Here is a 27,422-nt window from a genome sequence, read left to right on the forward strand (position 1 = left end):
ATAACAATACATACAATTGAAATAATTATTCACAATGTCAATGGGGAATATATTTTTCTATCTTCTGTCATATTAAACCTGACATTACAGTATTTGGGGGCTCAGCACAATTCATGGAAATCTTGGTGACAAAGGATACGAATTAGTTGCAATAGATAGGGTTTGCAAAGGCAACACTGAAATAAATCTACTTCTTTTACTAGCTCCAGGATGTTATGACCCCAAACATTAGCAAATAGCTGAAGAAGAATAGCAGAATCTAGTTGATCAAAAAAAAAAAAAAAAAAAAGCAAGGTCATACCGGGTTAGAATTTGGATAAGGTGCTATCAGGTAATCCCACTTAGAAGTCAACATAATCACTCTCACCCAAAAAAGTAAGGGCGGATAATTTCTCTACTGTTGTCAATAAAACAGTGAGTCATGTTGATGTAGTCACGAATAGTTAAGCTCAACTTAATTACTGGTGACCAGTAGTTAAGCTCAACTTTTAACAGGATGTGTCACTAGGTAAGGCTAAATGGAGCAAGCTTTTGACTAAATTAGTACACTTGCAAAAAGTTTAAATAATGAAATAAGATAGATGAATTACATAACCACAATATGACTTACCTTGTCCACTCTGAGTTGTGCATTTCGATTACAGCTCTTATACCAAATAGATTTCAGAATGGAAGCAAAAGGAGTGACTCCTATTCCCGCAGCAATGCACACACTAATCGGATACTGAAAGACATCAGTGACTGCAGCTCCCAAGGGCCCATCCACAGCAAGTCTGCAATGACATCCCAACTAATACTTACAAAATAGTAACTTTCAACGTTTCCTTTGTGTTGGTATTAGACTACAGATTGACATACAACCATTTGTTTAGTAACTGTTTGAAGTTACAATGCTACTGAAAAAAGTGACAGATTACAGATTAACAGAGTTGGAAGGGACCTTGTAGGTCATTTAGTCCAATCCCCCACCCAAGCAGGAGACCCTACACCATTTCTGACAAATGGCAGTCCGATCTCTTCTTGGAAGTCTCAAGTGATGAAGCTCCCACAACTTCCGAAGGCAAGTTGACTTATGACCGTTGCAGCATTCCCATGGTCATGAGATCAAAATTCAGACACTTGGCAACTAGCATGTATTTATGACATTTGCAGTGTCCCGGGGTCATCTGATCACCTTTTGTGACCTTCTGACAAGTAAAATCAAGGGAGAAGCCAGATTCACTGAACAGCGTTACTAACTTAACCACATCAGTGATTTACTTAACAAATTTGGCAAAAAAGATCAAAAAATGGGGCAAAATGAGTTTGGGCTCAAACTCAATTGTGGTTGTAAATTGAGGACTATCAGTACAACCACTTTAGTTTTTATGTTGTAGGTGCAGTGGAGTGTTGTTATATCTGCCACCCGAGAAGGCTGTCCTATTCTGTCTAATGTGAAGGCCATCCAACGTGACAATGGCACTAGGATCCAGGATTAGAGAGACACAATAGCTTTGCCTCTACTCTGTCAATCTCTTCAAGATGTCTGAAAAGGAGTTAAAATTGTGCTCATATGGAGAAATGTATTTGTGATCAAGAGAACATGACTGTAGCTTTTTTTCAGACCTCACATCTGAAAGCATGGAAGTAAGAGAAAGAAATGCTAAAAAGAGAGCTGCAGTAAACACAATCCATTGTTTCTTCACTAAGCTGCATTTTAATCATCAGCTATATTACTCTTTCACAAGATATAGGTAGTCCTTGTTTAGCAGCCACCCATGGCACTAGCAACTCGGTTGTTAAGCATGGTGGCTGCTAAGTGCAACTGTGACTATGCTTAAGATCTTACTACAGCTTTCCTTTGCTTTACTGACCTGTGAAGGTCGTAAATGTAAATAGTTTTCATCACTATTGCAATTGTAAACTATCTCTAAACAAGGCAGTCTTCAAATGAGATTTCCTATATTTTGGGGACTGAATCCCTAATTCAGCGGATTAAAAATAATATCACTGATGTGACACGTATTAACCAGATTTGGACTTAATTCCTTTGAATCCTACCTGAAGCAAATCTAGGATTAAAAGGCAGATTCATCAATTACGGTAATATTAGCTAACCTGTCTTGTATTTCTCTAGGAATTTAGTCAGGCATCTCTACAACACTTCTCACCAAAGCTTTGAAAAGGTGATAAGTGGGCTTGGGCTTTTTCATGCATACAGGCACCCCTTTCATACAATCTAAAAGCAAGTTTATGAAAACAGGCATCTGATACATTTCCAGATAATGCTGCTTCCAAAGGATCCAAAGGAGATCTATTTATCCAAATTCCACAACATTCTTCCCCCTCCCAAGTTCTCTCTAAATTGTGGGTACAAGTTCATAACAGTTAGGAAAGAGAAACGGTGTTATGGCAAAATTAGAAATTCTATTGCCATAGAATAATAAACAATGCAGAACAGTATGGTTTTAATATTAGTACATTGCATATTGGGATAAATATTATTTTCAGATAAAATCTCTCTCTCCCCACTCAACCTAATAATGAGCTTTGGAGTAAATCTTAGAGAATTTGTGGTTTCTGGGACTGATGGCTTTTTTTTTTTTTTACCAGACATATTTCCTTTTTCTTTCAGAGTGTTGTGGAAGTGCCTGATTCAATAAGAAAATGAGGTAGAAGGGTCAAAAGAAGAAGTTTAGATTAACAAAATCTGATCCACAGGAAGACTTTGGGTGTGCAGCCTTAAGCAAATGCTTAATGCTTCCCCTTGAAAAATGTGATACTTCAAGATGCTTACTTTGGGCTGAATCAGATTCAGGTAAAATTACATGTGAAGTCCTTTTTAAGTACTGCCATTTCAATAATCTTCTATTATCTATTTTTTCCTACTAGTAAGATAGTAGATTTGGCTACATTTGCAGTTAGCCTATGAGCTTGGCTTCTTCAGATAATCAAAAATGAACAGCTAAGCCAGTTACATTGCAAAGCATTTCCAGACCTTGGCAGTTTCCAGGGTTCCTTATATGTTTCTTCGTGGGCTCCAAAGGCCCTGAAAATGGCTTCCGTCCAGTTCCCAACTGATCGTATGTGCACACTAAAGAAGTCGTCTTCAGGAGCTGAAGTGAGGGTGAAAGGATGCCATTCCAGCTGGGAGATTGTAGGGCACTGGAGGAAGATGTACTGCCCAGGCTCCATTTTAAAGCCACGCTTCTTCAACTGAAGCTCTAAGACCCCAGAGGCATGAGACACCACCTAAACAAAATGGCAACCAGCATATTTTAATTATTCTGTTCATTAGCAGGGATTACAGGAAGAGGCAGATAAGATGGCGAAGGGTCATAAGACTGGAAGGATGGTCATTAGGCTACTTCTTTTGATCTCCAACCTTGTCTACCAAGAACATTTATTCATATTTTGTATTGTACTTTATGAAAATAAATTTAACATGGAAAGCACAGATGAATCAGATTACTGAGTGAAAGAAGTAGAAATTATTCTGTTGGTACAAAAGTATTCCTGCTCTTATCTTTATTTGATGGGGCCACCAGATTGGAGTCACCTGAATTCAGATAATTATTAGAGGGTAACAAAGACATCCAGAATATTCTAAATATTCCCCCAGTTATTCTGTTCATTGGCAGGTGTAATAGTGGGCATTTGGAATTCTCCAGGCCAGGTTTGATAAGCCAACTCTTTTATCATAGAAAGCGCTACTGCCAGAACCAATGAATTTCATCTAGTATAGTGTTTCTCAGCCTTAGTAACCTTAAGAGGTGTGGACTAGCTGGGGAATTCTGGGAGTTGAACTTCGCACCTCTTAAAATTACCAAGGTTGAGAAACACTGATGGAGTAGATTTCACCTAGGATTTCATTATGGAGAACATTTAGTTTAGCTATAATCTGAATGACACCTATCAATGGGCAGAATACTATTAATGATCTGCAAGCATGATTATATGAACAGAACAATTCATTTAAAATAAAATAAATGTCTTTGTCAATCTCATGAAGTAATATGACTGATCCCTGTGCCTGCACACACATATTCAATGTTTTGGAATATTCCTTGTTCTGATCATCTGCTAGAGTTAATTCTAATCAGTTATGAATACAAGTGAGTTGCATTTTGCAAAGTAACAGGACTTAAATGTGTAAACGTCTAGCTATATCATATTTCAGAGTCCATAATTCTTTACAGTCAAGAATCAAAAACAATAATAATATGAAGTGAATAACAAAATATTCATGAATATAGTAAATAGCATAAATATGTGAATAGGCTATAGAATATACACATCAAAATCTATAACAAAATATAGCATGAATACACACCTTTGTAACGACAACCTCTTGCTGAAATCTCCATAATCTAATAATTCTTTCACAGATGTGCAATATCACAGGGCCCAAGACCCACTTCCAAGCCTGTTGGGAATCGTATAATAACAATGTTGTGGTTAAAAAGGTCATTTTACAATTTCAGAGGTAAACATCAGCAGATACAACATTATTCCAGCTATCTTTATCTACTGCAGTGTTTCTCAAACTTGGCAACTTAAGGATATGTAGACCAACTCCCAGAATTTCCCAGTCAGCAAGTCCACACATCTTAAAGTTGCCAAGTTTGAGAAACACCTATCTAAAAGGAGATCAATGTACAACTACTGTATATGCATCCCCATGGAGGTAAGGGGGTCAGGATACCAAGTGTACATCATAATGTACTATTTCATGGATACTCTACCTTTTTTTTTTTGCTTCAATACATTACCAGACTGGTATCCCACACATGCAGATATGTCTGTTTATATAACCCCTTTTCTCTTTTGTCCTACATAGTCACATTTTATCATTAAGGGCAGTGAGAGGTGCAGTGGTTAGAATACAATATTGCAGGCTAATTCTGCTGACTGCCACCAGTTCGGCAGTTCGAGTCTAACCAACTCAAGGTTGACTCAGCTTTCCATCCTTCTGAGGTCGGTAAAACGAGGACCCAGATTATTGGGGTCAATATGCTGACTCTGTAAACAGCTTAGAGAGGTCTGTAACGTACTATGAAGCGGTATACATGTCTAAGTGCTGTTGCTATTTCTGTCTCTACCTGTGAATCAATGAAAACTACTGTTGTTTTAACCATTAGTTAAAACTCTGATCTTATTCACAAATGACTGAGGGATCAGGAGGCAGATGGGACAAGGATGCTAATGGCAATAAGAAAAGAACAATACAATTCTTGCTAGAAAACAAACAGTGGAAAATCAGGGCAATTCCTCAAAGGTTCAAAAACAACATTTTTGTGGGGACTTCTGGTTTGATGTTGTGGTGAGATCGGACACGTGGAGCAGGGGTCTGTAAACTTGCGCTGAATCCTCTTCATTGGAGGGCCCCCCAAGGGGCTAAAGTCACATCGTAGGGGTGACGAAGAAAGGAGGGGCACCCTGCAGGTCTCGGAGAGCGGCGGCTCTCCAGATGGACCCAGGGATTCCCTCCCATCCAACACTGAAAAGAAGAGGCAGCCGTTATGACTGCCGGGAAGCTGGGGCAGCTGAAGAAACAAAGAAGGTGCTGGAGCGGTGTAGATGAACAGTGTTTGGAACTGGGTGAGGTGATTTTTTTTTTTTTTTTACCTAGAACCTAACCCAAAAGAAAATAAACCCTGGAAAAGAGATCTTTGAAATGCTTGTCAAAGCGGCGAATAATTACAGAGAGAAAAATTATAGACCTGAAAGAAAAGGAACTAAAGGGAGAGTGCAAAATCTTTAAAATATAGAAAGATTGGATTTTTAAACTTTATTGGCAATATTTTCGTAAGGCATTTTAAAATGCTGGAATTATTTGTCTAAATATTGACTATTTGCAAAAAACTGAAATAAATATCTGTCAGATTTTGTGCAACGTTGAAATGTAAGCTGAAGGCGCCATCTACTGGTGAATGGAATATATACTAAACTCCTATAACCTTGGGAAGTACTGATAAGACAAAGGAAAACAAAGTGGAAATAAATAACATCTGGAGGCCTGTTGTGCTATCTACTGTTCTATATCTGTCTACTTCATGGTTATTGAAGGTTTAACTGTGAGATTATGGAAGACATCTAAAGAAAGCGACTTTTAAATGCAAGGATTTATGACTGAACTTACAGAATGGACTTAAGGAGACATTTGGAAGTCTTTCTGTATTACCTAAATGGAACTAATTGACTAACTGTGGGACACAAAGAACTATAACTATTACATTCCCCTGAGGAGCAAAGGATTGAGCCAAGGCTTTCTAAAATGGCTTTCTGAGGTCATAGACAATTGAGACTTTGGGGCAGTGATAGACTACTGACAGGCTATTGAGTAATATTTGGACCTATCAAAATAAGACAAGATGTTGCATCAGGGGGAGATGAGTGGATTTCAAAAAGAAATGGTGTTGATGCTCCAAAGTACTTATGATATGTTGATAAAGAACCACAGGGAGATAAAAGACCTAATATATGACCTTGTGGGGAAATCAGAAATTTTTCAACAAGGGACAATGAATAAAGAACATAAAACCAGGAAATAGAGGAGATAATAGAAAGAGCAGAGGAAAAGACAGAACAGATAAATCAACAAATAAAACAAGAAGAGAAGAAGAAGACAATAAAGACTTATGAATCAAATAAGGGACAATATATATTAAGAGATCAAAAAATGGGTTTGGATAAAAAGAAAGATATTTTTGAAGAGAAGATAGGGGCTTGGGCAGATCTTCCGGAGGTACGGCAGCAAAAGATAGTAGAAATGGAAGAAATATTTGGGTTAAATAGGAAAGATGTAGACCGAAACAAAGTCCCAAGGGAGGAGTTTGGGAGGCAAGTCAAAAAACGAATAAGAATTGAAATACTAAAGTGGGCAAGAGATGATGGTTAGAAAGGGAATGCTGTTTAATATAAGATTGGCTTTATTGAGAGCAAGAATAGAGGCAGAAATAAGATCAAGGGGGCATATTAATATACATATTTTATATAATATACTAAAAGTAATAGCTAGATGTAAAGATTAGCTATTGAAAGATGGTATCACTATGTATGTTTAAATAATATTGTGATTGTTATTAGAATGGTGCACAAAAACACTGAACAACTAAACAATGAAGGAACACACTCTAATACAAATATGTATAATAATACCACAATTACACAAGTATGATTAATGTAACAAATATTATTAATATTATTATTTGTTTTTAAATGAATGTTACCCAGATGCCTCATTGTTCATATAATTATATTGATGTATATCAAATAAATAAATAAATAAATAAATAAATAAATAAATAAATAAATAAATAAATAAATAAATAAATAAATAAAATTTTGTATAGCCAAGGACTGCATACTACCCTGGGGTCAAAAGTTGCTCACACACATACTATACAATAGGAATTACAAACTCACCAACAAAGACATGCATAGATAATTTCAGGTGTGAGAAAGCTTTCTGCAAAGTGTTTGCTTGTTTACAAGCCACATCCATTGATGGGCCTCAATGGACCTTACTACATTGACTTGACCACAAACCACAAGGAAAGCAATATTCCACAGTACAAGACTGGTGTGTTCCAGTGTGCTATTTTATTTGGGCACAATGTTCTTGATGTAGCATTGCTTCAGGGCAGTCCATATTAGTTCTTTGCTTAGGATGCTGGGTTGGGGAAAATATTTAAAGGGGAAACTTGCAGAACAGGTATCAGCATTGGCTTTGCTTTAGCAAAGAGCCTTGACAGTTATTCTAATATATTCCCTTTTGTTTGGTTATTTAAAACCTATATTCTCCATGAGTTCTCTTCAACCCACATATGCATTTCTGAAATGGGCATAACCAGTTTAAGGAAGGAAAACTTTTTTTTCTCTGTGCTTCTATTGAAAAATCAGCAGAGTTTTCTAGTATAATTTATCATCAGTCAGAAATTGACCCAAGAAAGTCCTGTTACACTGAAATAATCTATTTTTATTTAATTGATTAGGCTGTTTTATTGTCAGTAATTACACTCAACCGATCTATGACATTAAGTTGCTTAGATCTCCAGATATGGCAGCTTCATGGTTATATATACTGATCACCCTATTGATCAAAGCTACTTAGCTGACTATATATATCAGCTGGTAATTCTGTTCAGTTCAAAGTACAACAGCTTTGGATAATTAGATATAATAGAATGTGCAGGATTTTTTTAAAAAGATTTTTTTTTAGATGTGCAAGCATGCCTATTCATTTTAAGCATTTCCTATTAATATTTAGAAAAAAGCTTAGGGTAGCATTTTTAGACTGCAAAGAATATGGAAAATCTAATTTCTCCAAATTGCAACCCAATTACACCAAAGAAAATAGATTTAAATTTTAATGTACATATGAACAGAAAAAAATATAATACTGTACAATACAACTGAACCCTAAACAGAATTATTCTAGTCTGTATCAAAAATGAAACAAAACTAGATTAATCATTTATAAACTGCCATTATTTACTCAATTTTCTGTTCCTTCAATTCAGATTTTTCTACTCAGATAAAAAAATGAAGGGATTACGTTTCACTTCTACATTTTTATTATTAATATTTATTAATAGTATTAATAAATTACAGAATATTAATATCCCTTAATATTCTGTTCAATTAATAGAAAGCTACTAGCTCTAAGTTTAACAGAGTGGACTTTTTTAATTAATCAAAATAATTATATAAAATAAAATTGATTACATCTGTTACATATTACCAAAAAGTCATGTGTCCTTTTCGGTATTTTTCATTTCTCTTTCCCTAATATTAATATTGGCTTTCCAAACCATAGCATTGTCACAGAATTAGTTAATAATAATTTTCGATGGCGGTTTTGAAAATTGAACGGAGGCATCCTAATGTAGCTTTGCTCTAGCACAAACTATTTCCAGTTTTCACCACACAAGTTATGCAGAAAAGTTTATACAGTTGAGTCTGCTTCACACTAACTGTTTGTTAACTTTTTCTTACCCAACTTAGTGACACTAGATTGGGGCCACCCAACGGGCATGGCAAGGCTGTGTGAGCTACCTGGAAGCACGCTCTCCTATGCAACTCAAGTCCACTTCCTTCAAGAGAAGCAGTGTAAATCACTGTGGGTATTTCATTTCTGCTAATCCCAGATTCTGCTCTCTGGGTATGTGAGCTCAATACTTATAAGAAACAGAATCAATTGAGGAAAAGCAAACACTTGGCCATAATGGGCACAGACATGGATTTCATTGATTTGATGACTCTCTGGATTGAGAGAAAAAAGGTAAGTTGATACAAAACATAGCCAATAGTGAGCAATGCTGGGAGGTATTGTTTGGCAATATCTTGAATGCTGTATGTTGGTTGTTCCTGAACTAGACTATTTAAAGTGGCACCACAGATTCTAAATATGAATCCCATAATAGCAGGAGGCCAGAACCTTTGGCAGATGATCCAAATGAAGATCTCCAGTCTTTTCAGCTGGGATCTCCAGACTCTTCCCAGAGTAGGACCATTCATTAGTTTGAAATCATGCTCATGTTGTAATGGCCCAGTTAAATATATCCCATCATGTGGAGTATGGGTAGGAAGTGGAGTTAGAAATATCTAGGGATCAGTAGTAACGGTGAACCCCACAACTCCACTCTTGAGCCAGTTCCAGAAAGTCCTCAGGATGTCTTGTCTATACCCATTGACAGTCTCTCAGACTCTGAAATCCAGCCACCCAATCCTAAGCGAAGATGTGTGATGATTCAACAACAATCAAGAGCAGAGCTCTGTAGATTGATGAGACTTGCCAAGAAATAACCCTGCAGAAGAGCCAATGTTGAGTAAACTCCCACAGTTTTGTGTACTAGCTGGAGGCTCAGGGTGGCTGATTTATTGGCCTCACTCCCAGGGAGAAAACTCCAAGAACACGGTTTTTAAGGCAATCTGGCTTCCCCATTGATTTTGCTTGTCAAAAGGTTGCAAAAAGTGATTGCATGACCTTGGGAAACAGCAGCAGTCCTAAGTATGAACCAGTTGCCAAGCAACTGAATTTTGATCACATGATCATGGGGATGCTCAAAGGTGAAAAATGGTCACAAGTCACTTTTTTCAGTTCCCTTGTAACTTTGAATGGTCACTAAATGAACTGTTGTAAGTCGAGGTCTACTTGTATTCTAGATTCCTTCCCACTATTTCTCTTGTCTTGTCCTTTGTCTATGGAGATTCTCAGTCATCCAGGTCATGGTTGTCCCAAAGGTGCTTTTTTCAAGAGGCAACTGAACTTTCTGGCTTTTCTTTGAAGTCATTTCACTTCTCATCCAAGAAGCTTCTTCAGCTCTGACTGGATGGTGGGGAATGAAAGGATTTATAGTCCTTGCAGAAAGCTGGTGATTTGCATTCTTTTAGTGGGTCGTTAAGGTCATCTGAGGTTTAACTGTCTCATCAGGGTCATCTGAGTAGTGCAAATTGGTGTGGAGCCTTCTTGGAACCGTTGAAAGGACTGTGTTTTAGATTGGAGATAGATAGCATATAAATCCTTCCATTTCACACCATCCAGTCAGAGCTGAAGAAGCTTCTTGGACGAGAAACATCTTCAAAGAAAAACCAGAAAGTCCAGTTGCCTCTTGAAAAAAGCACCTTTGGGTCTTGTCCTTTATTTTAACACTTCTTGTTTGGATTTCTGATTTTGACCCGTGCCAGGTCTTTTGATTATGTGTACAATTGCTATCTTAAGATATCGGTAAAAAATTCTGCCTGAGTTTTGCTTATCACTGGGCAGGCATCCAGCTTGCTATCTTGTTGGCTGGCAACCAGCAGTATAGGCACAGGGGGAAAAAAAGAGAAAATTTAAGAAGTTGAGGAAGGCAAACTTAACTATCCTTCTCCCCACTGCAAAATTAAGCAAAGTGGCTTACTTTTGGCTCCACAAATTTGTGACTCTGACCACACCTGCTGTTTGTTGATCTGTAAAGTATTTGTTTGAATGTGGTTTCTAACACATTCTACTGAGTGAATGAATGCAGACTCTGGAGGATGCAAAATCACATCCGCTCCTTTGAATTCCCAAGGATGCTCCTTTTTGAATATCTTCTAGATAGGAGGACTGTCAATCACTGTTGGTCCTACGCCTACCATGATGGAGAAATTGTCCACTGGTAGAAGATGTCACTGATAGAAGACAAATTTTTGTCCTAATGACTTGATAAAGAAAAGAAGGAATAATAAGATCATTTTTCCCCTTTTTGTTTATAGTGTCCAGACATAAAAATCACTGCGAAGGATTTTAAAGTATTTTATATCCTCCCTGACCATTCAGCCATGGTCTTTCAGATTGGTTCTTTTGATCCTTAGTGAGCTGCTCTGGAAAGTGCAACCTTTAATATGTCTATTTGTAGGAAATGATTAGCCTTTAATGCCCTGTTGAATGTTCATAGTTATATTCATTATTTTTAGGACACATGCCTTTTGCTAGAGTGGCAAGTCATTGATAATGGGATTAAATGATCCCAGGTAGACTCTGATAAAGTCTGAGGAAGAGACAAGCTTTACTACTCTAAGAGGTTTAACATCATTAGCAGAAAAGTTTGCTATGGGATAATAACCCTGTTTCATCTATCTTTTAAATGATAGTGAGGAAACAACAGCTTACAATTCCAAATAAAGAGACATTTGATTCCACTCTTTTTGCTGACACTGAATTTCCCAATTCATTGCAGTGAACCTAGGATCTTTTAAGCGTATGGATATTTACCTTATATTTCATGCTACCTATTCGCCTGGAAACAGGCAATTGTAATTTGGTAAAACTTAAATCAACCAGCTACCTTTTTTTTTTTTTGTAACAATAAAACTGCAAAACTGATGGGTAATACATTTTCCTATTTAAAAGAAATCCTAACTCACCCTTTTTTTCAAGCTAGTGCTGCCCGCAGTATGCTACTACCTTCTCTGAAACACCTAGATGCATTCTGTTGATACTTTAATTCATTTATTTTTGTCAGTGCAAGCCTAGGAGAAGGCATAACTTCTATTGGGAGGCACTAACAGAATCAGCATATAAGACCACCAACACTGAAGGATCTTTTCAGTTTTGGATCTTAACTGCAGCACATCCCTCTTTGGGGGGGGGGAAATGACTCAGATGGTGATGAAAACTATTTAAATGCCAATTCAGACTGCTTGTGTCAGCATTATGCTTTCGGTGTTTGATAAGTTTACCAGCTGTTTCATATATCAAATCATCCTAATGGGCATTGATAAAAGAGAGTCACAGTTCATTACTTTCATATAAAGGGTTGGAAGATATAGACAGTATGCAGCCAGAATCACATTTGCAAGCGGGAGATGAATGCAATCATTTCTAGGGCAGAGCCACAATGTCTTATTTAAAGACATCAGGCTGGCAGATAATCTTTAGGATTCAAAATTTAATTTTTTTGCTACCTGTCCTTGAATGCCAAATTCCTGCTCAAGTTATAAATCGTGGAAGTGGGACCACCGTATGGATTATAATCCTGTTTCTCTTTGGGTTACGTGGGGCTCCCTTTGTTTTTCATGTGGTTGCTATCTCATCTTTTGAAGATGAAGTTCAAAGTGTTCTAATGGGATTTGTGTGTATCAGTATATGTATGTGCTAGATGCATATAGTTCTGATCTGAAGGAGAAAAGATGTTTTGGATCGGTATATGATCTCCTGCCATGGACAAGAAGACCTGCAGCAGGGCCTCTTCCAACCCTATTATTCTAGGTTTTGGAGCAGGGGTCTCCAACCTTGGCAACTTTAAGACTTGTGGACTTCAACTCCCAGAGTTCCTCAGCCAGCAAAGCTGGTACAAATGAGAGTTGAAGTCCACAAGTCTTAAAGTTGCCAAAGTTGGAGATCTCCTGTTCTGGAGAGTCACGTAACACCTCTCAGCTGTGTAGTTCTTTTCATATGGTTAGGAGCATCTCTACAAGCCTGTAAACTGCATTAATGATATTTACATTAATATTCATGATACAATTGCAATTCTTACCGAAGGGCCGTTACCCGAAAACTGGGGCAGAGGACACTGAGCTGATCTTTCCCACTCCCAGTAATGATCTTTACAGTAACTCACATTGTGAACCAGCAGACTCTGATTGGTTTGACCACGGATAAGATGACTAGGGGGGAAAAAGAACACAATTAAATAGTATTTTATATTTAAATGTCACTTTTGTTGTGGTCAAAAAGCCCTTCTATAGTTTAAAACATCAGGAACATTGAGTCATATAAAAATCCTAGTCTTTCTAATAGTGTTTTTCCCTTCAATAATATTATATTGTGCTATAGTAGGCATCCTAGATGATGATGATGATGATAATGATGATGATGATGATGATGATATCCATTCAGTCGTGTCTGACTCTTGGCAATTCTATGGACCAGGTCTCTCCACTTTTTCATTTTTTTTTTCATTTTATTAAATTTGTATACCGCCCTACTCCCGAAGGACTCAGGGCGGTGAACAGCCATAAAATAAAACATATAAATACAAAATTTAAAATAGAGATAAAACAAATTAAATAAATTTGGCTGAACCATATTTAAAACCCCAATAATTTAAAACCAAATTTAAAATTCCCATTTAAAAGAGGAAGAGTTTAGGTCAGGCCGGCTTGCTGGAATAGAAACGTCTTAAGCGTGCGACGGAAGGTATGCAGATCCGGAATCCTCCGTATCTCGGGGGGAGCTCGTTCCAGATAGTAGGTGCCCCCACAGAGAAGGCTCTCCCCCTGGAGGCCGCCAGTCGACATTGTTTGGCCGACGGCACCTGGAGGAGCCCCTCTCTATGGGAGCGTACTGGTCGGTGGGAGGCTATTGGTGGTAGCAGGCGGTCCCGTAAATAACCAGGTCCTAAGCCGTGGAGCGCTCTAAAGGTGATGACCAAAACCTTGAAGCGCACTTGGAAGACCACCGGGAGCCAGTGCAGCTCGCGCAGGAGAGGCGTTACATGGGAGCGCCACGTTGCTCCCATCACCACCCGCGCGGCCGCACTCTGCGCCAGTTGGAGCCTCCGAGTGCTCCTCAAGGGGAGCCCCATGTAGAGAGCATTACAATAGTCCAGACGGGAGGTGACGAGGGCATGAGTGACCGTGCGTAACGAGTCCCGATCCAGAAAGGGACGCAACTGGCGGATCAGGCGAACCTGATGAAAAATCCTCCCGGTCACGGCCGTCAAGTGCTCTTCTAAAGACAGCCGTGAATCCAGGAGGACACCCAAGTTGCGAGCCCTCTCCATGGGGGCCAATGCTTCGCCCCCCAATAGTCAGTGATGGCACCAGCTGACTATATCGGGACGTCAGAAACCACAGCCACTCGGTCTTGGATGGGTTGAGTCTGAGCCTGTTTCTCCCCATCCAGATCCGTACGGCCTCCAGGCACCGGGACATCACTTCAAGGGCATCGTTGGGGTGGTCTGGGGTGGAGATGTACAGCTGGGTGTCGTCAGCGTACTGATGGTACTCCACCCCGAAACCACGGATGATCTCGCCCAACGGCTTCACATAAATGTTGAACAAAAGGGGCGAGAGGACCGATCCTTGTGGCACCCCACATATAAGGGGCCTCGGGGTCGACCTCTGCCCCCCTGTCAACACAGACTGTGACCGGTCGGAGAGAAAGGAGGAGAACCACCGTAATACGGTGCCTCCCACCCCCAACCCTTCCAACCGGTGCAGCATGATACCATGGTCGATGGTATCAAAAGCCACTGAGAGATCTAATAGGACCAGGATAGAGGAACAACCTCTGTCCCGAGCCCTCCAGAGATCATCCACCAATGCGACCAATGCCGTTTCCGTGGTGTACCCAGGCCTGAAGCCTGACTGGAACGGATCTAGATACGTCGTTTCATCCAGGTACCGGGGAAACTGTCGTGCCACCACACTCTCAACAACCTTCGCAACAAAGCGAAGGTTGGAGACTGGACGATAATTAGCCAATATTGCTGGGTCCAGGGAAGGCTTCTTGAGGAGAGGTCTCACCACCGCCTCTTTCAAGGTGGCGGGAAAGACACCCTCACTCAATGAAGCATTTATAATCCCCTGGAGCCAGCCTCGCATCACCTCCCGGGAAGCCAGCACTAACCAGGAGGGGCACGGGTCCAACAAACATGTGGTCGCATTCAGTCTACCCAGAATCCTGTCCACGTCCTCAGGGGTCACAGAGTCAAACTCATCCCAGATAACATTCTCAGGAACTGCCTCCTTCATCCCCACTGGATCTACCCAGTCGGAGTCCAGATCTTCCCGAATCTGAGTGATTTTGTCATACAGATACTGAACAAAGTCCTCGGCTCTTCCCTCCAAGGGGTCCTCCCTCGCTTCCTGGTGGAGCAGGGAGCGGGTCACCCTAAACAGGGTGGCCGGGCGGTTATCTGATGACGCAATAAGAGCAGCAAGATGAGTACATTTCACTGTTTTTATCGCCACTAGGTAATTCTTAATATGAGATCTTACCAGTGTCCGGTCAGATTCAGTGCAACTGGCCCTCCAACTACTCTCTAGGCGTCTTTTCCGGCGCTTCATCTCCCTCAGCTCCTCAGTAAACCAAGGAGCCAGGTGAGATCGGCGCCGGGTCAGAGGCCGCAAAGGCACGACTCGATCCAGAGCTCCAGCGGCCGCCCTATCCCAGGCGGCCACTAAGTCTCCAGTCGAGGCATGAGCCAGGACCTCAGGCATTGGCCCAAGCTCTGTCTGGAACCTATCAGGTTCCATCAGGCGCCTGGGGCGGTACCATCTTATCGGTTCCGCCTCCCTGCGGCGGGGAGCAGCGGTTCGAAGATCAAGGCGAAGGAGAGAGTGATCCGACCATGACAAGGGCTCAATGACTATGTCCCCTATCTCGAGATCACTCAGCCACTGTCCAGAGACAAAAATCAAGTCCAGTGTGTTTCCCCCCATGTGCGTAGGGCCATGAATTAGCTGGGTCAGATCCATAGCCGTCATGGAAGCCAGGAACTCCCGAGCCACCTCAGACGTCTCACCCACGGACGGCAGGTTGAAATCCCCCATGACCATAAGTCTAGGGGTATCAACCGCCACCGCGGCGATAACGTTGAGTAGCTCGGACAGGGCTGCTGCCACGTGCCAGGGAGCCACTTCTTCTAATCTTGCACTACTTCTTTGAGATTTTCTATCTCAAAGTTTTGATTGCATCCAGCCACCATATTCTTTGATGGTGGCTAGGCACATCAAAGCTGACACCAGACAACATATATAATCAAGGGTGGGTTCTACTTACCTTTACTACTGGTTCGCAACAGGAGCGCGCACGCGCTTCTGCGCATGCGCAGATCATCAATTATGACATCTGGGTGGGTGGGTGGAGCCTCCCATTGCTTTTACTACCGGTTCTAACGAAACTGGACAGAACCAAGAGCAGCCCACCACTGTATATAATCTATAATAACGTAGATTAGTTTCAGAAAAAAAGAGAGCTGAGATTGATTGGTGGCTGTCCTGGCTTATGTTGAGGTTTGATTTCAGAGCTAGTCTATAACTCCCAGTTGGTCACCTCATAATTTGGACATTCAAAATAATATTTTGCTGTGTGACTATTATATATATATATGTATCAGGGGTGGGTTCTAAATTTTTTTACTACCGGTTCTGTGGGCGTGGCTTATTTTGTGGGTGTGGCTTGGAGGTCATGTGACTAGGTGGGCGTGGCTAGCTGGTCAGAGTCATTTCTGGAAGGTCCTCGCACTTACGACCAGTCCTTGCACTTACGACCCAACTCATTTGTTTGCTTTTAACACTGATCAGCTGTAGGACGGCCCTTTGAAGCCACGCGGCAAGAGTTTAAACAGTTTTTTTCCCTCTAGTCATCAGCTGGAACTCAGGAGGCAGCAATAGATTGGGGGTGGGATCAAATAAAAGGTAAGAATAACATGGGTGGGGGGGTGCGAGGGCAGGGGGGGAGAACCAGTTCAGTGATATCATATCGTCACCGCTACCGGCTCGGCCGAACCAGCCGAACCGGGAGGAACCCACCACTGATATGTATGTATGTATACATACTTACCCCATGCCATGAACTACCAGGCCAGCAAAGAAAACAATGAATAGGTGATGGGTATACCAGAACACCTCATAGAAGGATCTTCTGATAGTTTCAGTAGACGAGGTCATTATCAGAATTAGCGACACAGTGATTAGGAGTCCGGTCACTCCAGCTATGCTTCTCAGGATTTCAGCTAATGTATTCTAAGGGGAAAATGGTTTATAGGAATATTGGATTAATAGTGTAATAAAAATATTAATTTAATTTAATTTTTTTAAAGATCAGACCCGGGGCATTAATATTAAAACCTATTTTCTATTTGATACTAAAAATCTATCAGTAACAAGGGGTGAAATTCCCGTATTTTTGTGAAATGGTAAGAGGAAGCAAGACTGTCTTAGCAGTTCCTATTATATTATACTTGGGTATTCTGAAGGAAAGACATGATTCAAACAAGATTTAATGTAGCAGACGCTAACGATGGGGAAAGCATAGCATTATCAAATAAAGGAGTACAGGGTAATATTTATGATATATATGATTCTATATCCCTCCAGAATGAGGAATATAGAATATGCCAGAAGGAAGTAGCATTTCTGTAGCATTTGCAGAATTTCATCGAAGTTGCTTTGGTTATGCTGTATAGTGATTGGATCCATCTGTCTTAAACGCAATCTATTTTCACAGCAATTACAATGAGGACAAATCCTGTAGTTCATATAAATGAATATTTAATTGCTTAAAATGTGTGGCTGCCCATTGGAACTTACTCACTGGTAAGTGAATTTTGGATGACAGTCTAAATTATTTTATTGGCAATAATAACTTGTACATTTGTACTGGTTTTAGAACAATGACAAATGATGAACATGAAAACTATCATGGTATCATCATCTCTCTCCCCTTCACCATCTCAAATCAAAGATATGTCACCCTGGGTTTCAAGAGAATATGGAATAGAAATTATCAACAACTAATATCAGCGGGCAATTCAAAGTCTTTTATTTTGATATACTTAATACATTACTGATTAATATAGCCTTGCGAAATGACCCTTACTTGATTCCCCTTTTTATGTATTCTTTTTCATTTCTCTGCTCCCAACATTTCTATGTTAATTTGGGATCTGAGTTGGATTGTGTCAACTTTCTGATGAATGAAAGCTAGCCAATCACAAGAGTAACACCAAAACCAACCTACTGTGTCATAGCTTCTGATGGGGTTCAGGTAGCTTTCATTTGGGTTCCCACCAATGCCAGACAGTTTCTTCCTCAAGTCTCCTGCTTGGTTCGAATGGCTGAGATGAAATCGTTCTATATTGACCAAATGTGCAATGATGTGAATAGCTACGAAAATAGGTTTTAGAAAGTAAAGATTATGATGTGTTATTACTGGAACAAGCTAGACATCAATTTAGGAGAGACTATCTTCCTGCCATAGTCAATCAGTACATCTGATAAAGTTTCCTTTCCTTGACTAAGAGACAACACATAGGTTTATTTGTGATTGCTGAATGGAAGCATTATTCATTTATCCTTGCAATGCAAAATACCACCATGATTTTTCCTGTGCCTAATGTCAATCCCTATCCTGCCTCTATTACATCTCTTCTTCCAAATGGTATTGCCCTGATTTTGTATAGGTATTTGAGTGTGCATGTATGTGTATACAAGGAAATACACACGGCAGTCATGATAGGCAAGGCATTGGTTTATTTCTTTGGCTTTGCTGCTTTCCATCTTCAGCATATTATTTGCCAGGAGGGAAAACATTCACCAATACTTTTATTAGTTTTGAGTCGAGCTACTTTTATAATTTATTATTATAAGAGATATTTTATATAAGCTGCAATTACAAGTCATTAGCTTGTATGCAAAGCTATGTTCAGTATGCAAAGAAAGAATGAAGCAAGAGTTGAGTTCTGTTATTTTGTATTACTTTGTGTTATCCTTCGTAAAACACATACAACTGTCATAGAATTAGTATTTGAGAGAGAAAGACTAGGAATTACAACATGTAGGTGTTGGATAGTAGTTAGGCTGGTTTGTTGCTTTCTAATTAACAACTTTACTATTCCCTGTATAATCAATCACTTGCCATTTTACCAATAGTCCTTGACTTACGACTGTAATGGTACCCACCCATCAAGGTTGTAAATCATGACAGTCATAAAATGGGTCACCCAAGTGCCTGATCTGATTTTACAATATTTTTTGCGGTGTTCATTAAGCAAAACAATGGTCATAAATTGAGGAGTACTTGTACATTGCTATAAATAGGAGGATCTCATAGGTAGAAGTCTAGAAGATTCACATCTGTTTCCCCAGAAACTTTCTAGAGAAGGGTTCTCCAACCTTGGCAACTTTAAGACTTATGGACTTCAACTCCACTAGTCAAGTCCTGTCTTGACTACTGCAACGCTCTCTACCTAGGGCTGTCCTTGAAAACCACTCGAAGGCTTCAACTGGTGCAGAATGCGGCCGCGCGGGTTGTGATGGGAGTGTCCCGACACTCCCATGTTACACCCCTCCTGTGTGACCTGCATTGGCTACCGGTTGCCCTTTGGGTGAGGTTCAAGGTGCTGCTTATCATCTATAAAGCCCTTCATGGCCTAGGTCCGGGATATTTGTCGGACCCCCTGCAGCCAGCAACAATCTCCAATCACCTGGTGCATTCCCACAGACAGGGCCTCCTCAGGGTGCTGTCAGCCAGACAATGTCGGCTGGCGATCCCCAGGGGGAGATCTTTCTCTGTGGGCGCACTCACCCTTTGGAACCAACTTTCTTTGGAGCTCCGGATGGCCCCTGACCTTCGCTCGTTCCGCCGTGATTTGAAGACCTGGCTGTTTCGCAGCCTGGACTGATGGTGGTGGTGGGGGTTTCTTAATAGATTTTAAATTGATTTTAAATTGTTTTAATTTGGACTTTTAATTTTATATTGTTTTAATGTGCAATTGTGCATTTTATTGTTGTGAGCCGCCCTGAGTCCATTGGAGATAGGGCGGCATATAAATCGCATTAAACTAAATTAAACTAAACTAAACTAAACTAAACTAAACTAAACTAAACTAAACTAAACTAAACTAAACTAAACTAAACTAAACTAAACTAAACTAAACTAAACTTACAGTTGCCAAGGTTGGAGACCCCTGTTCTAGAGCTTCACATTCTAGTTCCACCCTTCTGTGTTTTGAAGCAGTGCTTTGATAGCTCTGCTGTCACCATTCTCTCATGTGACATCCTTTCCCTGTCCATGATGTTTTAGAGTGGTCGAAATGCTATAACCAGTTTTACTGGTTATTAAAATGGAAAGGATGGACCTGTAGAAAGAGCCAGGTTTTTAAGGCCTTCCTAGGTTCATGGCCATGTGGTATCAGGAGGGATAGTTCTCCAAAGACCCAACATGTCTCCTGGGTGCCATAACATGACATTCCTTTACTGATGGGACCCATGTCAATCCTGGGTATTTGGGTTCTAAAAGTTTTAATTTAAAATTATGGATAAATAAGGGTGCAGATACCCTTCTGCAACTATCATGGGCTCTTTCTTCCATTCCTTTGGGATATATGCCTCAGGCAAGATTTTTAAATATAAATGGTTTATTCCATATATCAGTCCTTGCTTACACACACACACACACACACACACACACACACACACACTGAAATATATTCCTGCTTTATGAATAACTTTAATGCCTAACTTCTTAAACTTAAATTGGAAAGCGCAGCCAATGTAGTTTGGTGCACTTTTACTTTGTTACATGAGAAAACTAAAATAAGTCAAATTAATGGATTTCTATTCCTGGAATGACTTCTTAATTAAGAAAAAGAAATGTGTGCACATTTTTCAGGAATGTATTCATACGATGAAAGCAAATTGATAAATTGCTGTCCATGATAAAGAAGCATCTCATCATATCGCTTTGTGGCATATTCTGAATTCCATACTCTTTTGAGGTTTTCAGCAAAACAAAGAACAAAAATTCAGCTCATTGATTCTGGCAGGAATTATGCCATATTAGATTCAAGAAACATCAGCACCTGTTTGGTAAAATGACTGAAACATTCATCTTATTGTTTAAATGTTCCTTATGAGATGTGAACAAAGAGAGTAACAGTAGGCAAAGTGGAGTTAAATTAATGCATGTCAGGCATAGAAGATGGGGATAGAAAGAATATTTTCCCCTTAACATTCTTACAATGTTAAAGCTAGGCATTCTTAACTGAAACTGAATGCAAATGATCCAGAACTGATCAAAGGAAAGATTTGAGATTTTTTTATATATTGCATGATTTTACAAGATGGTGGTGTCATCAGATACAGATACCCACCAATTTACATGGCTTTAAAAAGTTTTGGACAAAATCAAGGAGGATTGGCTTATCAATGGCTTTTAGCCATAGTACAATTTATTCCTTTTTAAGACACCCTTTCTTCATTTATTTCTGTCAACCAGGTCATTAAGCAAGATGCTCATGAAGTGAACATGAGGGAAAGGGAGAGGGAGAGGGGAGAGAGAGAGAGAGAGAGAGAGAGAGAGACAGACAGACAGACAGACAGCAAAGATCACTCACTGCTGTCTCATTCAGATAAAGTTCTCCCTCAGGCATGCATGGTTGTCAGGCATATAAAATTTGGTGATAAGTGCATGCATTGGTTAGAAAATGAATTTTTAAAGTTACCATTTATTACCATCATATTTGCAAATGGTTGCTAACCAAGATAATTGCTAAACAAGGAGTGACTATATATCTTAAACACAGCAGCAAAATCCATTTACCTTCACTACCAGTTCAGGAACGGAAGTGCACGGGAGTGCGTGTGCACCTCTTCTGTGCATGCGCAGATGGTTAAAAAAGGGACGTAATGACATCCCGGAGGGTAGGTGGAGCCTCCCGCCGCCAGCACTACCGGTTCGGTGAGCCAGATAGAACTGGGGGGATTTCACACCAGCTGCTTAAACACCAGCGGCTAGGGAACAATCATTGAAGAATATTGTTGTCCTGCCTATATTTGTGAATTTCCTGAATATACCTGGTTGGCCATGCTATAATACCAGAACATTAGACAAGATGGATCAAAGGCTTAATGTTCTTTTATACTTGCATTGTCTCTGTGGTACGGTATCTTTGTTGTACTGCATTTACAATAAACTTGCCTTACTTGCTGGAAAATAAAGTAAGTGAAATCTACATGTACACTATACAAAAGGCACAAATATACCTATTTCAATTAAAGCTAGAAATAGAAATGTAAATAATGGTGGTAATAAGGATTGTATGGGGTTCCCATTTTCAAAGCAAGTGTATTAATTCCAACTCCATTGAAGCTAGGAGAGACTTCAGAAATGGTTTCCATCACAACACAAGTTATTGCCATAGGAAATCCTGTTTGCTAACTCCAAGGATGGCAATTTAGTTTAAGTTTCCCCCCCCCAAAGTTAACTTCCACTGATCCACAATAATTGAGCATTGGGAGGTATGTGGAATTACTCAAGTATGCAACTAATATGCTGAATTTGTATGATTCCAGATAGAAACAAGCAATATTGCAGGCAAAATGTTTTCTAACTTACTTGCATTTACAGCTACTCCATAGGCAATTATTTTGTGAAATGTGATGTTTTTATCCAGTTGTCTCCTCAGTATTGTCCTGCGACACTTGATGAAAACAAAGATGTATTTTAAATCATGTTTATTTTATTTACATGACTCTGAGCTTGAATTTAGTAACTGTGATACTCATTCCTCTCCTCTCTCCCATAATACATGAGAAAGAATGAGATTAGATGTTTTTCAATCTAAAATACAGTTTCTGTTCACACAATTATTTAAGCAAAGTACCTAATCCATAAAATGAAGTTGATTTAGTCAGGAACTGTAAATGTGGATAAATCACAGTTTATCCATTTTTTTTTTGTAATCTGCAGCTGATAAAAATGGAAACAAAAATATACAACCTCTTCAAAAAGACAAAGAGAGAAGAAAGTTAAGCCATAGCTTAACAAGACTCACTTCTTTAGTAACTGATGCTAATATATAGCTTATTATATTTTATATGTGAATGTAGCCTGCAATTCAAGAGGCTGAATATTAAGTTAGTCTTTTAGTTGCATCACCAAAATATAACTTGTCTGCATACTGGAAAAGCAACAGTTTTGTTGGTTAAAATTGTATTGGTAAAATTATAAACCTTTCTATTATGGGAAAAAAAAAAGATTGTACCATGTATTTAATTGATATAAGCTACAGCTGTTTTTCTTTAAAACATATTTTAAAAAGCACAGATAGAGCCATATAGAATTGCTACTGCATCACAAGGCAGACAAATATATTTATTCTGCAGTTGTGTTACAAAAGGCTACATTTTTAGCAGTCCATCTTATTTCTAAATGTCTTAAATAATTTCCTATTTGCAGATTTTTTTCCAGAACTCATCCATTTCATAATTAGCACTTCCATTATACTGGCAAATATGCAGTTTCTGCATTACATTGTTTAACCAGTTTGAAATAGGGATCACAGCTTTTTCCAAAGAATTATGTGAATGATAATTGTGAAAGGTTTCTGTGAATTTTCTGCTATACAATTGCCTTAAATCCTAGCACCACAGTCTTTTGTTGTGAACCACAAGAGTTAACTAGGTTGAAGATATGGTGCAAACAAATCCACATGGTCATTATTCATTTGTGCAAATCATCCTATTTCAGGCTTCATTTTATGAATGTTATAAGATACAATGAAACAATAAATTCAGACAAGATAAAAATCACAATGGATAATTTCCCTGTGACTCTTGTCTGGTGAATTGGCTCTTTTCCATAATGAAAAGTGATAATAATCATATCTAACAGATGCATTCATGCATCTTTTTCTCCTTGTTTCATTCCATCAACAAGCAAGTTATTATGTACTATGTTAATCAAAGTCGATCCAGACTTGTCTTTCCAACAATGCACAAGTTTCTTCCATTTCTGGAACAAATTGAGATCTAAAGGTAACTACGAAAGAAGGGAGACATAATTTTTGCCAATTCTTTTCCCTCTTGGAACTTTATTGTAGTTTCATGATTCATTATTCAATTTCATGATTAAAAACACTGTTTAGTGAATATAGGAAGTTGCCATGGGAAAAAAGACACAGCTGAAACATATCTCTAGTGGGAAGGCCCTCTGGACTAAGCCAGTATTACGCATCAACTCCATTTAACATGTGTTTTGTTAAACTTTTATTTATTGCATTTATTCTTCACTTTCCTCTAAAATAGGGGCCTCCCAGCAAAGCTGGCTGGGGAATTCTGGGAGTTGAAGCCCTCCAGGTTTAAAGCTGCCAAGGTTGGAGACCCCTGCTCTAAAAGGCCAAAGGTTAGGAGAGCCTAAATTTTATGCACACAATGATCCCTTTGTGAGATAGTTTGGGCTCAGAGAGAGGATTGGCTCAAAGCCACCTTTTGAGCTCCTCATCCAGATATATTTACTTACCAGCATCTACTTACCAAAATTATTCATTTACAACTAAATCTTACAGATTATCTTCTTCTTGAAGAAGAAGGGGCATTTCTAGTACACAGTCTGAAAGTATACTAAAATGTTGAACCATGGCAATAAGAGTTAAAAAGACAACAGATGGACTATCGCCATCACTAAACATTACTTACGAAAGTCCCAAAAGGTGCTTTCTGGACTTTCTGATTTTTCTTTGAAGAAGTCTTCAGTTCTTGGATGAGAAACGAAATGTCTTCAAAGAAAAACCAGAAAGTCCAGTTGCCTCTTGGAAAAAGGACCTTTGGGACAACTATGACCTGGATGACTGAGAATCTCCATAGACATTACTTACAAAACTTCCCCGTAGGAAGGAGATGAGGTTCCTGCTGACTGGCAGGAGGATCAGCAAGCAGTTGAAGTTGAGGCAAGTAGCAGAAGCTCTTGCCCATGCAAGTGCAGACTAGGTACAGGAGAACAAAACTTTTACTTAGGTGAAGTTAAGAATTTCACATGCTAAAACAATCAAATCTCTTTTTGTTTATTTCTAAAGGTATAATTCCTAAAATGACCTTGGATGAAATGATTGATATGGTCTAAAGTGAAAGAAAGCGGCAAAGACATTCAGATTTAAATAGCACAGCAACCTTTTTTGAAAAGGTTGGCCAATTATTTGGTATCAGCAAAATATTTTGCAGTCACATTTCTGATCTTGCTACCTGGCAACTAAGTTCAGAGTTATCAAATAATAAATTATGCTTATGATGGTCAAACAAATAATCCTACTTTAGCAACATTGTGTGAAGGCCTAGCTCTCTGGAGAAGGCTCTAAGGCTGTGATGGCAAACCTATGGCATGAGTGCCCGAAGTGGCACGTGGAGCCATGTTGCTTGGCATGTGCAGTGTTGCTCATTCCTCTTCTGGGTTTCTGGCGCACATGTGCATGTGACAATCATCTGGCCTTTGTGCTTGCAACAGTGCCAGAAACCGGAAGAGCTGGTCTTCCATTTTCCGACATGAGCATGACGCCGGCCAGCTGATCGGCATTTGTGCATGCACAGCAGTAACTGGAAGTACTTTATCTGGTGCATGCAGGCCCCCTGGGCAGCTCCTCTTTCTGGTTGCGGCCCTGATGAGTGATCCCTTTTCCGCACTTGGTGCCCCCCGTGCATGTGCTCCCTTTTCGGTACTCGGTGCTAAAAAGGTTCACCATCACTGCTCTAAGGTATAAAATAAAGAAAGGAAGAGAGCAACCAGCAGAAAAAGTGGAAGGATTCAGTTACTCAGATTTACTGATATTGTTGGGAGATCTAAAAGTATCACGTTAGGGACAGATCACTACAGAGAAAATCTATTTCTGTTGTTACTAAGAGAATAAGTGGCCTCTGCAGCAAGGGAAGAAGGCAAAAGAGAAAAGGTTCATTTAAAAAGTGAAGTGGGGAATGAAGAGTTTGTAGATAATGGATATAATTTTTTTTTAATACCTCACCCCATACCTTATAAGATGCGTTGCATGACCCATTAGAAACTTTAAGTGCCAGTTACATAAAGGGAAATAATTTTTAAAACAAATTTCTTAAGACAATTATTTTGATAAGTCTAGCCCATTGTTTCTCAACTTTGACAACTTTAAGTTATGCGTGGACTTCGACTTCCAAAAGTCCTCAGCCAGCATGTGGGGAGTTGGACAAACGAAGTTACCAAGTTTGAGAAACACTGGTCTAGGTAAAGAGATTGGTGCATACAGAAGCAAAGATGAGGTGGAAAGTTGAGCAAATGAAGGGATTGGGTTGGCATAACAAAATAGATGGAGAGCTAAGTAAAAGATCCAGAAGGTATTTCAAAAGAAGTTTACTCACACCCAACATAACCCGTGTGTAGAGGTAGGCGTCCTCGTATTCATACCAGAAGAATGTGTCAATGAACAAGTAGACGTTCATCCCCAACCACAATAACTAGAATAGAAAAGTTTTCACTAGTTGATTCCAAGTATTTATTTAACCCCATTGGTTTAGAAATGTCTTCCTTGGTGCTTTGAGAAATTCACAAATGCTATGTGGAAAAAAAAATAATCAGAAAAGCCAGCTTCATCTTCTCCATGGCTTCCCTTTTCTATTTTACAAATCCAGGAGGAGAATAACAGATATCTGGACTGCACTTTGCCACCATAACTTATACGCTATAGAAAACCTGAAAAACGTAGCAAAAATTCAAGAATTCCCCTCCAAACACCAGTGATTTATCAGATTTATCAGATTCAGCAGCTTGATTATGAAATACTTACAACTAGCAGAACTGACAAACTTTCATTCAAAATCCAAATCCCCATCTTTGATTTTCTTTGTTCTGCACTATAGCAGAGATTTGCTATTTCCTTGTAATGCCAACTGAGTCCTCTGGATCTTCCCCGCACTGCATATTCAGCACTACAACTGCAACCTAGGGATACGCTATTCTAATTAAGAGCTTTCTACCAGATGTCAATCTCCAAGGGGAAGAGACTTTGTGATTTGTGAAACGAACAAGCAAGTCATGGAAGATACATCACGTGTATTCTAATCAATGAGGCCTTCCCCTCCCCCAGTCATCTACACAACTGCAAATAACAACTTTAGAGATGCCCTGGAGTTCTTCTTCCAGCTGCAAGCGAAGGGAGCGCAGAGAGAGCTGTGCGGAGTTTTGAAAGGGGGAACTCTGCTTCAGCAAGGCTTTGATCAAAGTGATGCACTGATCAAAGCGGCCCCCTTGCTTGGGGGGGTTTCTATACATGGCTGCACGTGCTCAGAGGCTCCTTTCCCTTGCATTACAGCAGATGGCTCAGTCAAGCTGGCCGGCTTTGATGTCGAGATATGTGGTGTAGAAGCTAAGCGACTCCATTTTCCTAGTAAAGATATTGCCTTGAATTGGAGCACTATAATAGCAGAGATCAGCAGTCCTGAAG

At 39.6% G+C, this 27,422-nt stretch overlaps 1 protein-coding gene across 5 annotated transcripts in view; it reads right to left on the bottom strand.

Moving 5' to 3' along the window:
- The window catches only part of NOX3 (NADPH oxidase 3), a 34,493-nt gene extending 7,480 nt beyond the window's left edge, over nucleotides 1-27,013 (bottom strand). Inside the window, exons 1-10 of one of the 5 annotated variants that reach the window (XM_087882857.1) lie at nucleotides 26,766-26,995; nucleotides 26,341-26,436; nucleotides 24,837-24,944; nucleotides 22,577-22,661; nucleotides 18,200-18,312; nucleotides 17,021-17,202; nucleotides 12,987-13,116; nucleotides 4,313-4,405; nucleotides 2,978-3,231; nucleotides 611-773 (exon numbers count right to left, since the gene is read on the bottom strand). In XM_087882857.1, coding sequence (XP_087738983.1) covers nucleotides 611-773; nucleotides 2,978-3,231; nucleotides 4,313-4,405; nucleotides 12,987-13,116; nucleotides 17,021-17,202; nucleotides 18,200-18,312; nucleotides 22,577-22,661; nucleotides 24,837-24,944; nucleotides 26,341-26,436; nucleotides 26,766-26,810 — 1,269 coding nt within the window. In that variant the 5' untranslated portion in view covers nucleotides 26,811-26,995. Of the gene's footprint in view, nucleotides 1-610; nucleotides 774-2,977; nucleotides 3,232-4,312; nucleotides 4,406-12,986; nucleotides 13,117-17,020; nucleotides 17,203-18,199; nucleotides 18,346-22,576; nucleotides 22,662-24,836; nucleotides 24,945-26,340; nucleotides 26,437-26,765 lie in introns of all 5 variants that reach the window. The other 4 variants (XM_034427294.3, XM_087882859.1, XM_087882858.1 and 1 more) reach the window with 4 other exon arrangements.
- Between the last annotated feature and the right edge of the window lie 409 nt (nucleotides 27,014-27,422).

Source organism: Pantherophis guttatus, chromosome 1 (genome assembly GCF_059756535.1).
Source record: "Pantherophis guttatus breed Tessera chromosome 1, ASM5975653v1, whole genome shotgun sequence".
Lineage (NCBI taxonomy): Eukaryota > Metazoa > Chordata > Lepidosauria > Squamata > Colubridae > Pantherophis > Pantherophis guttatus.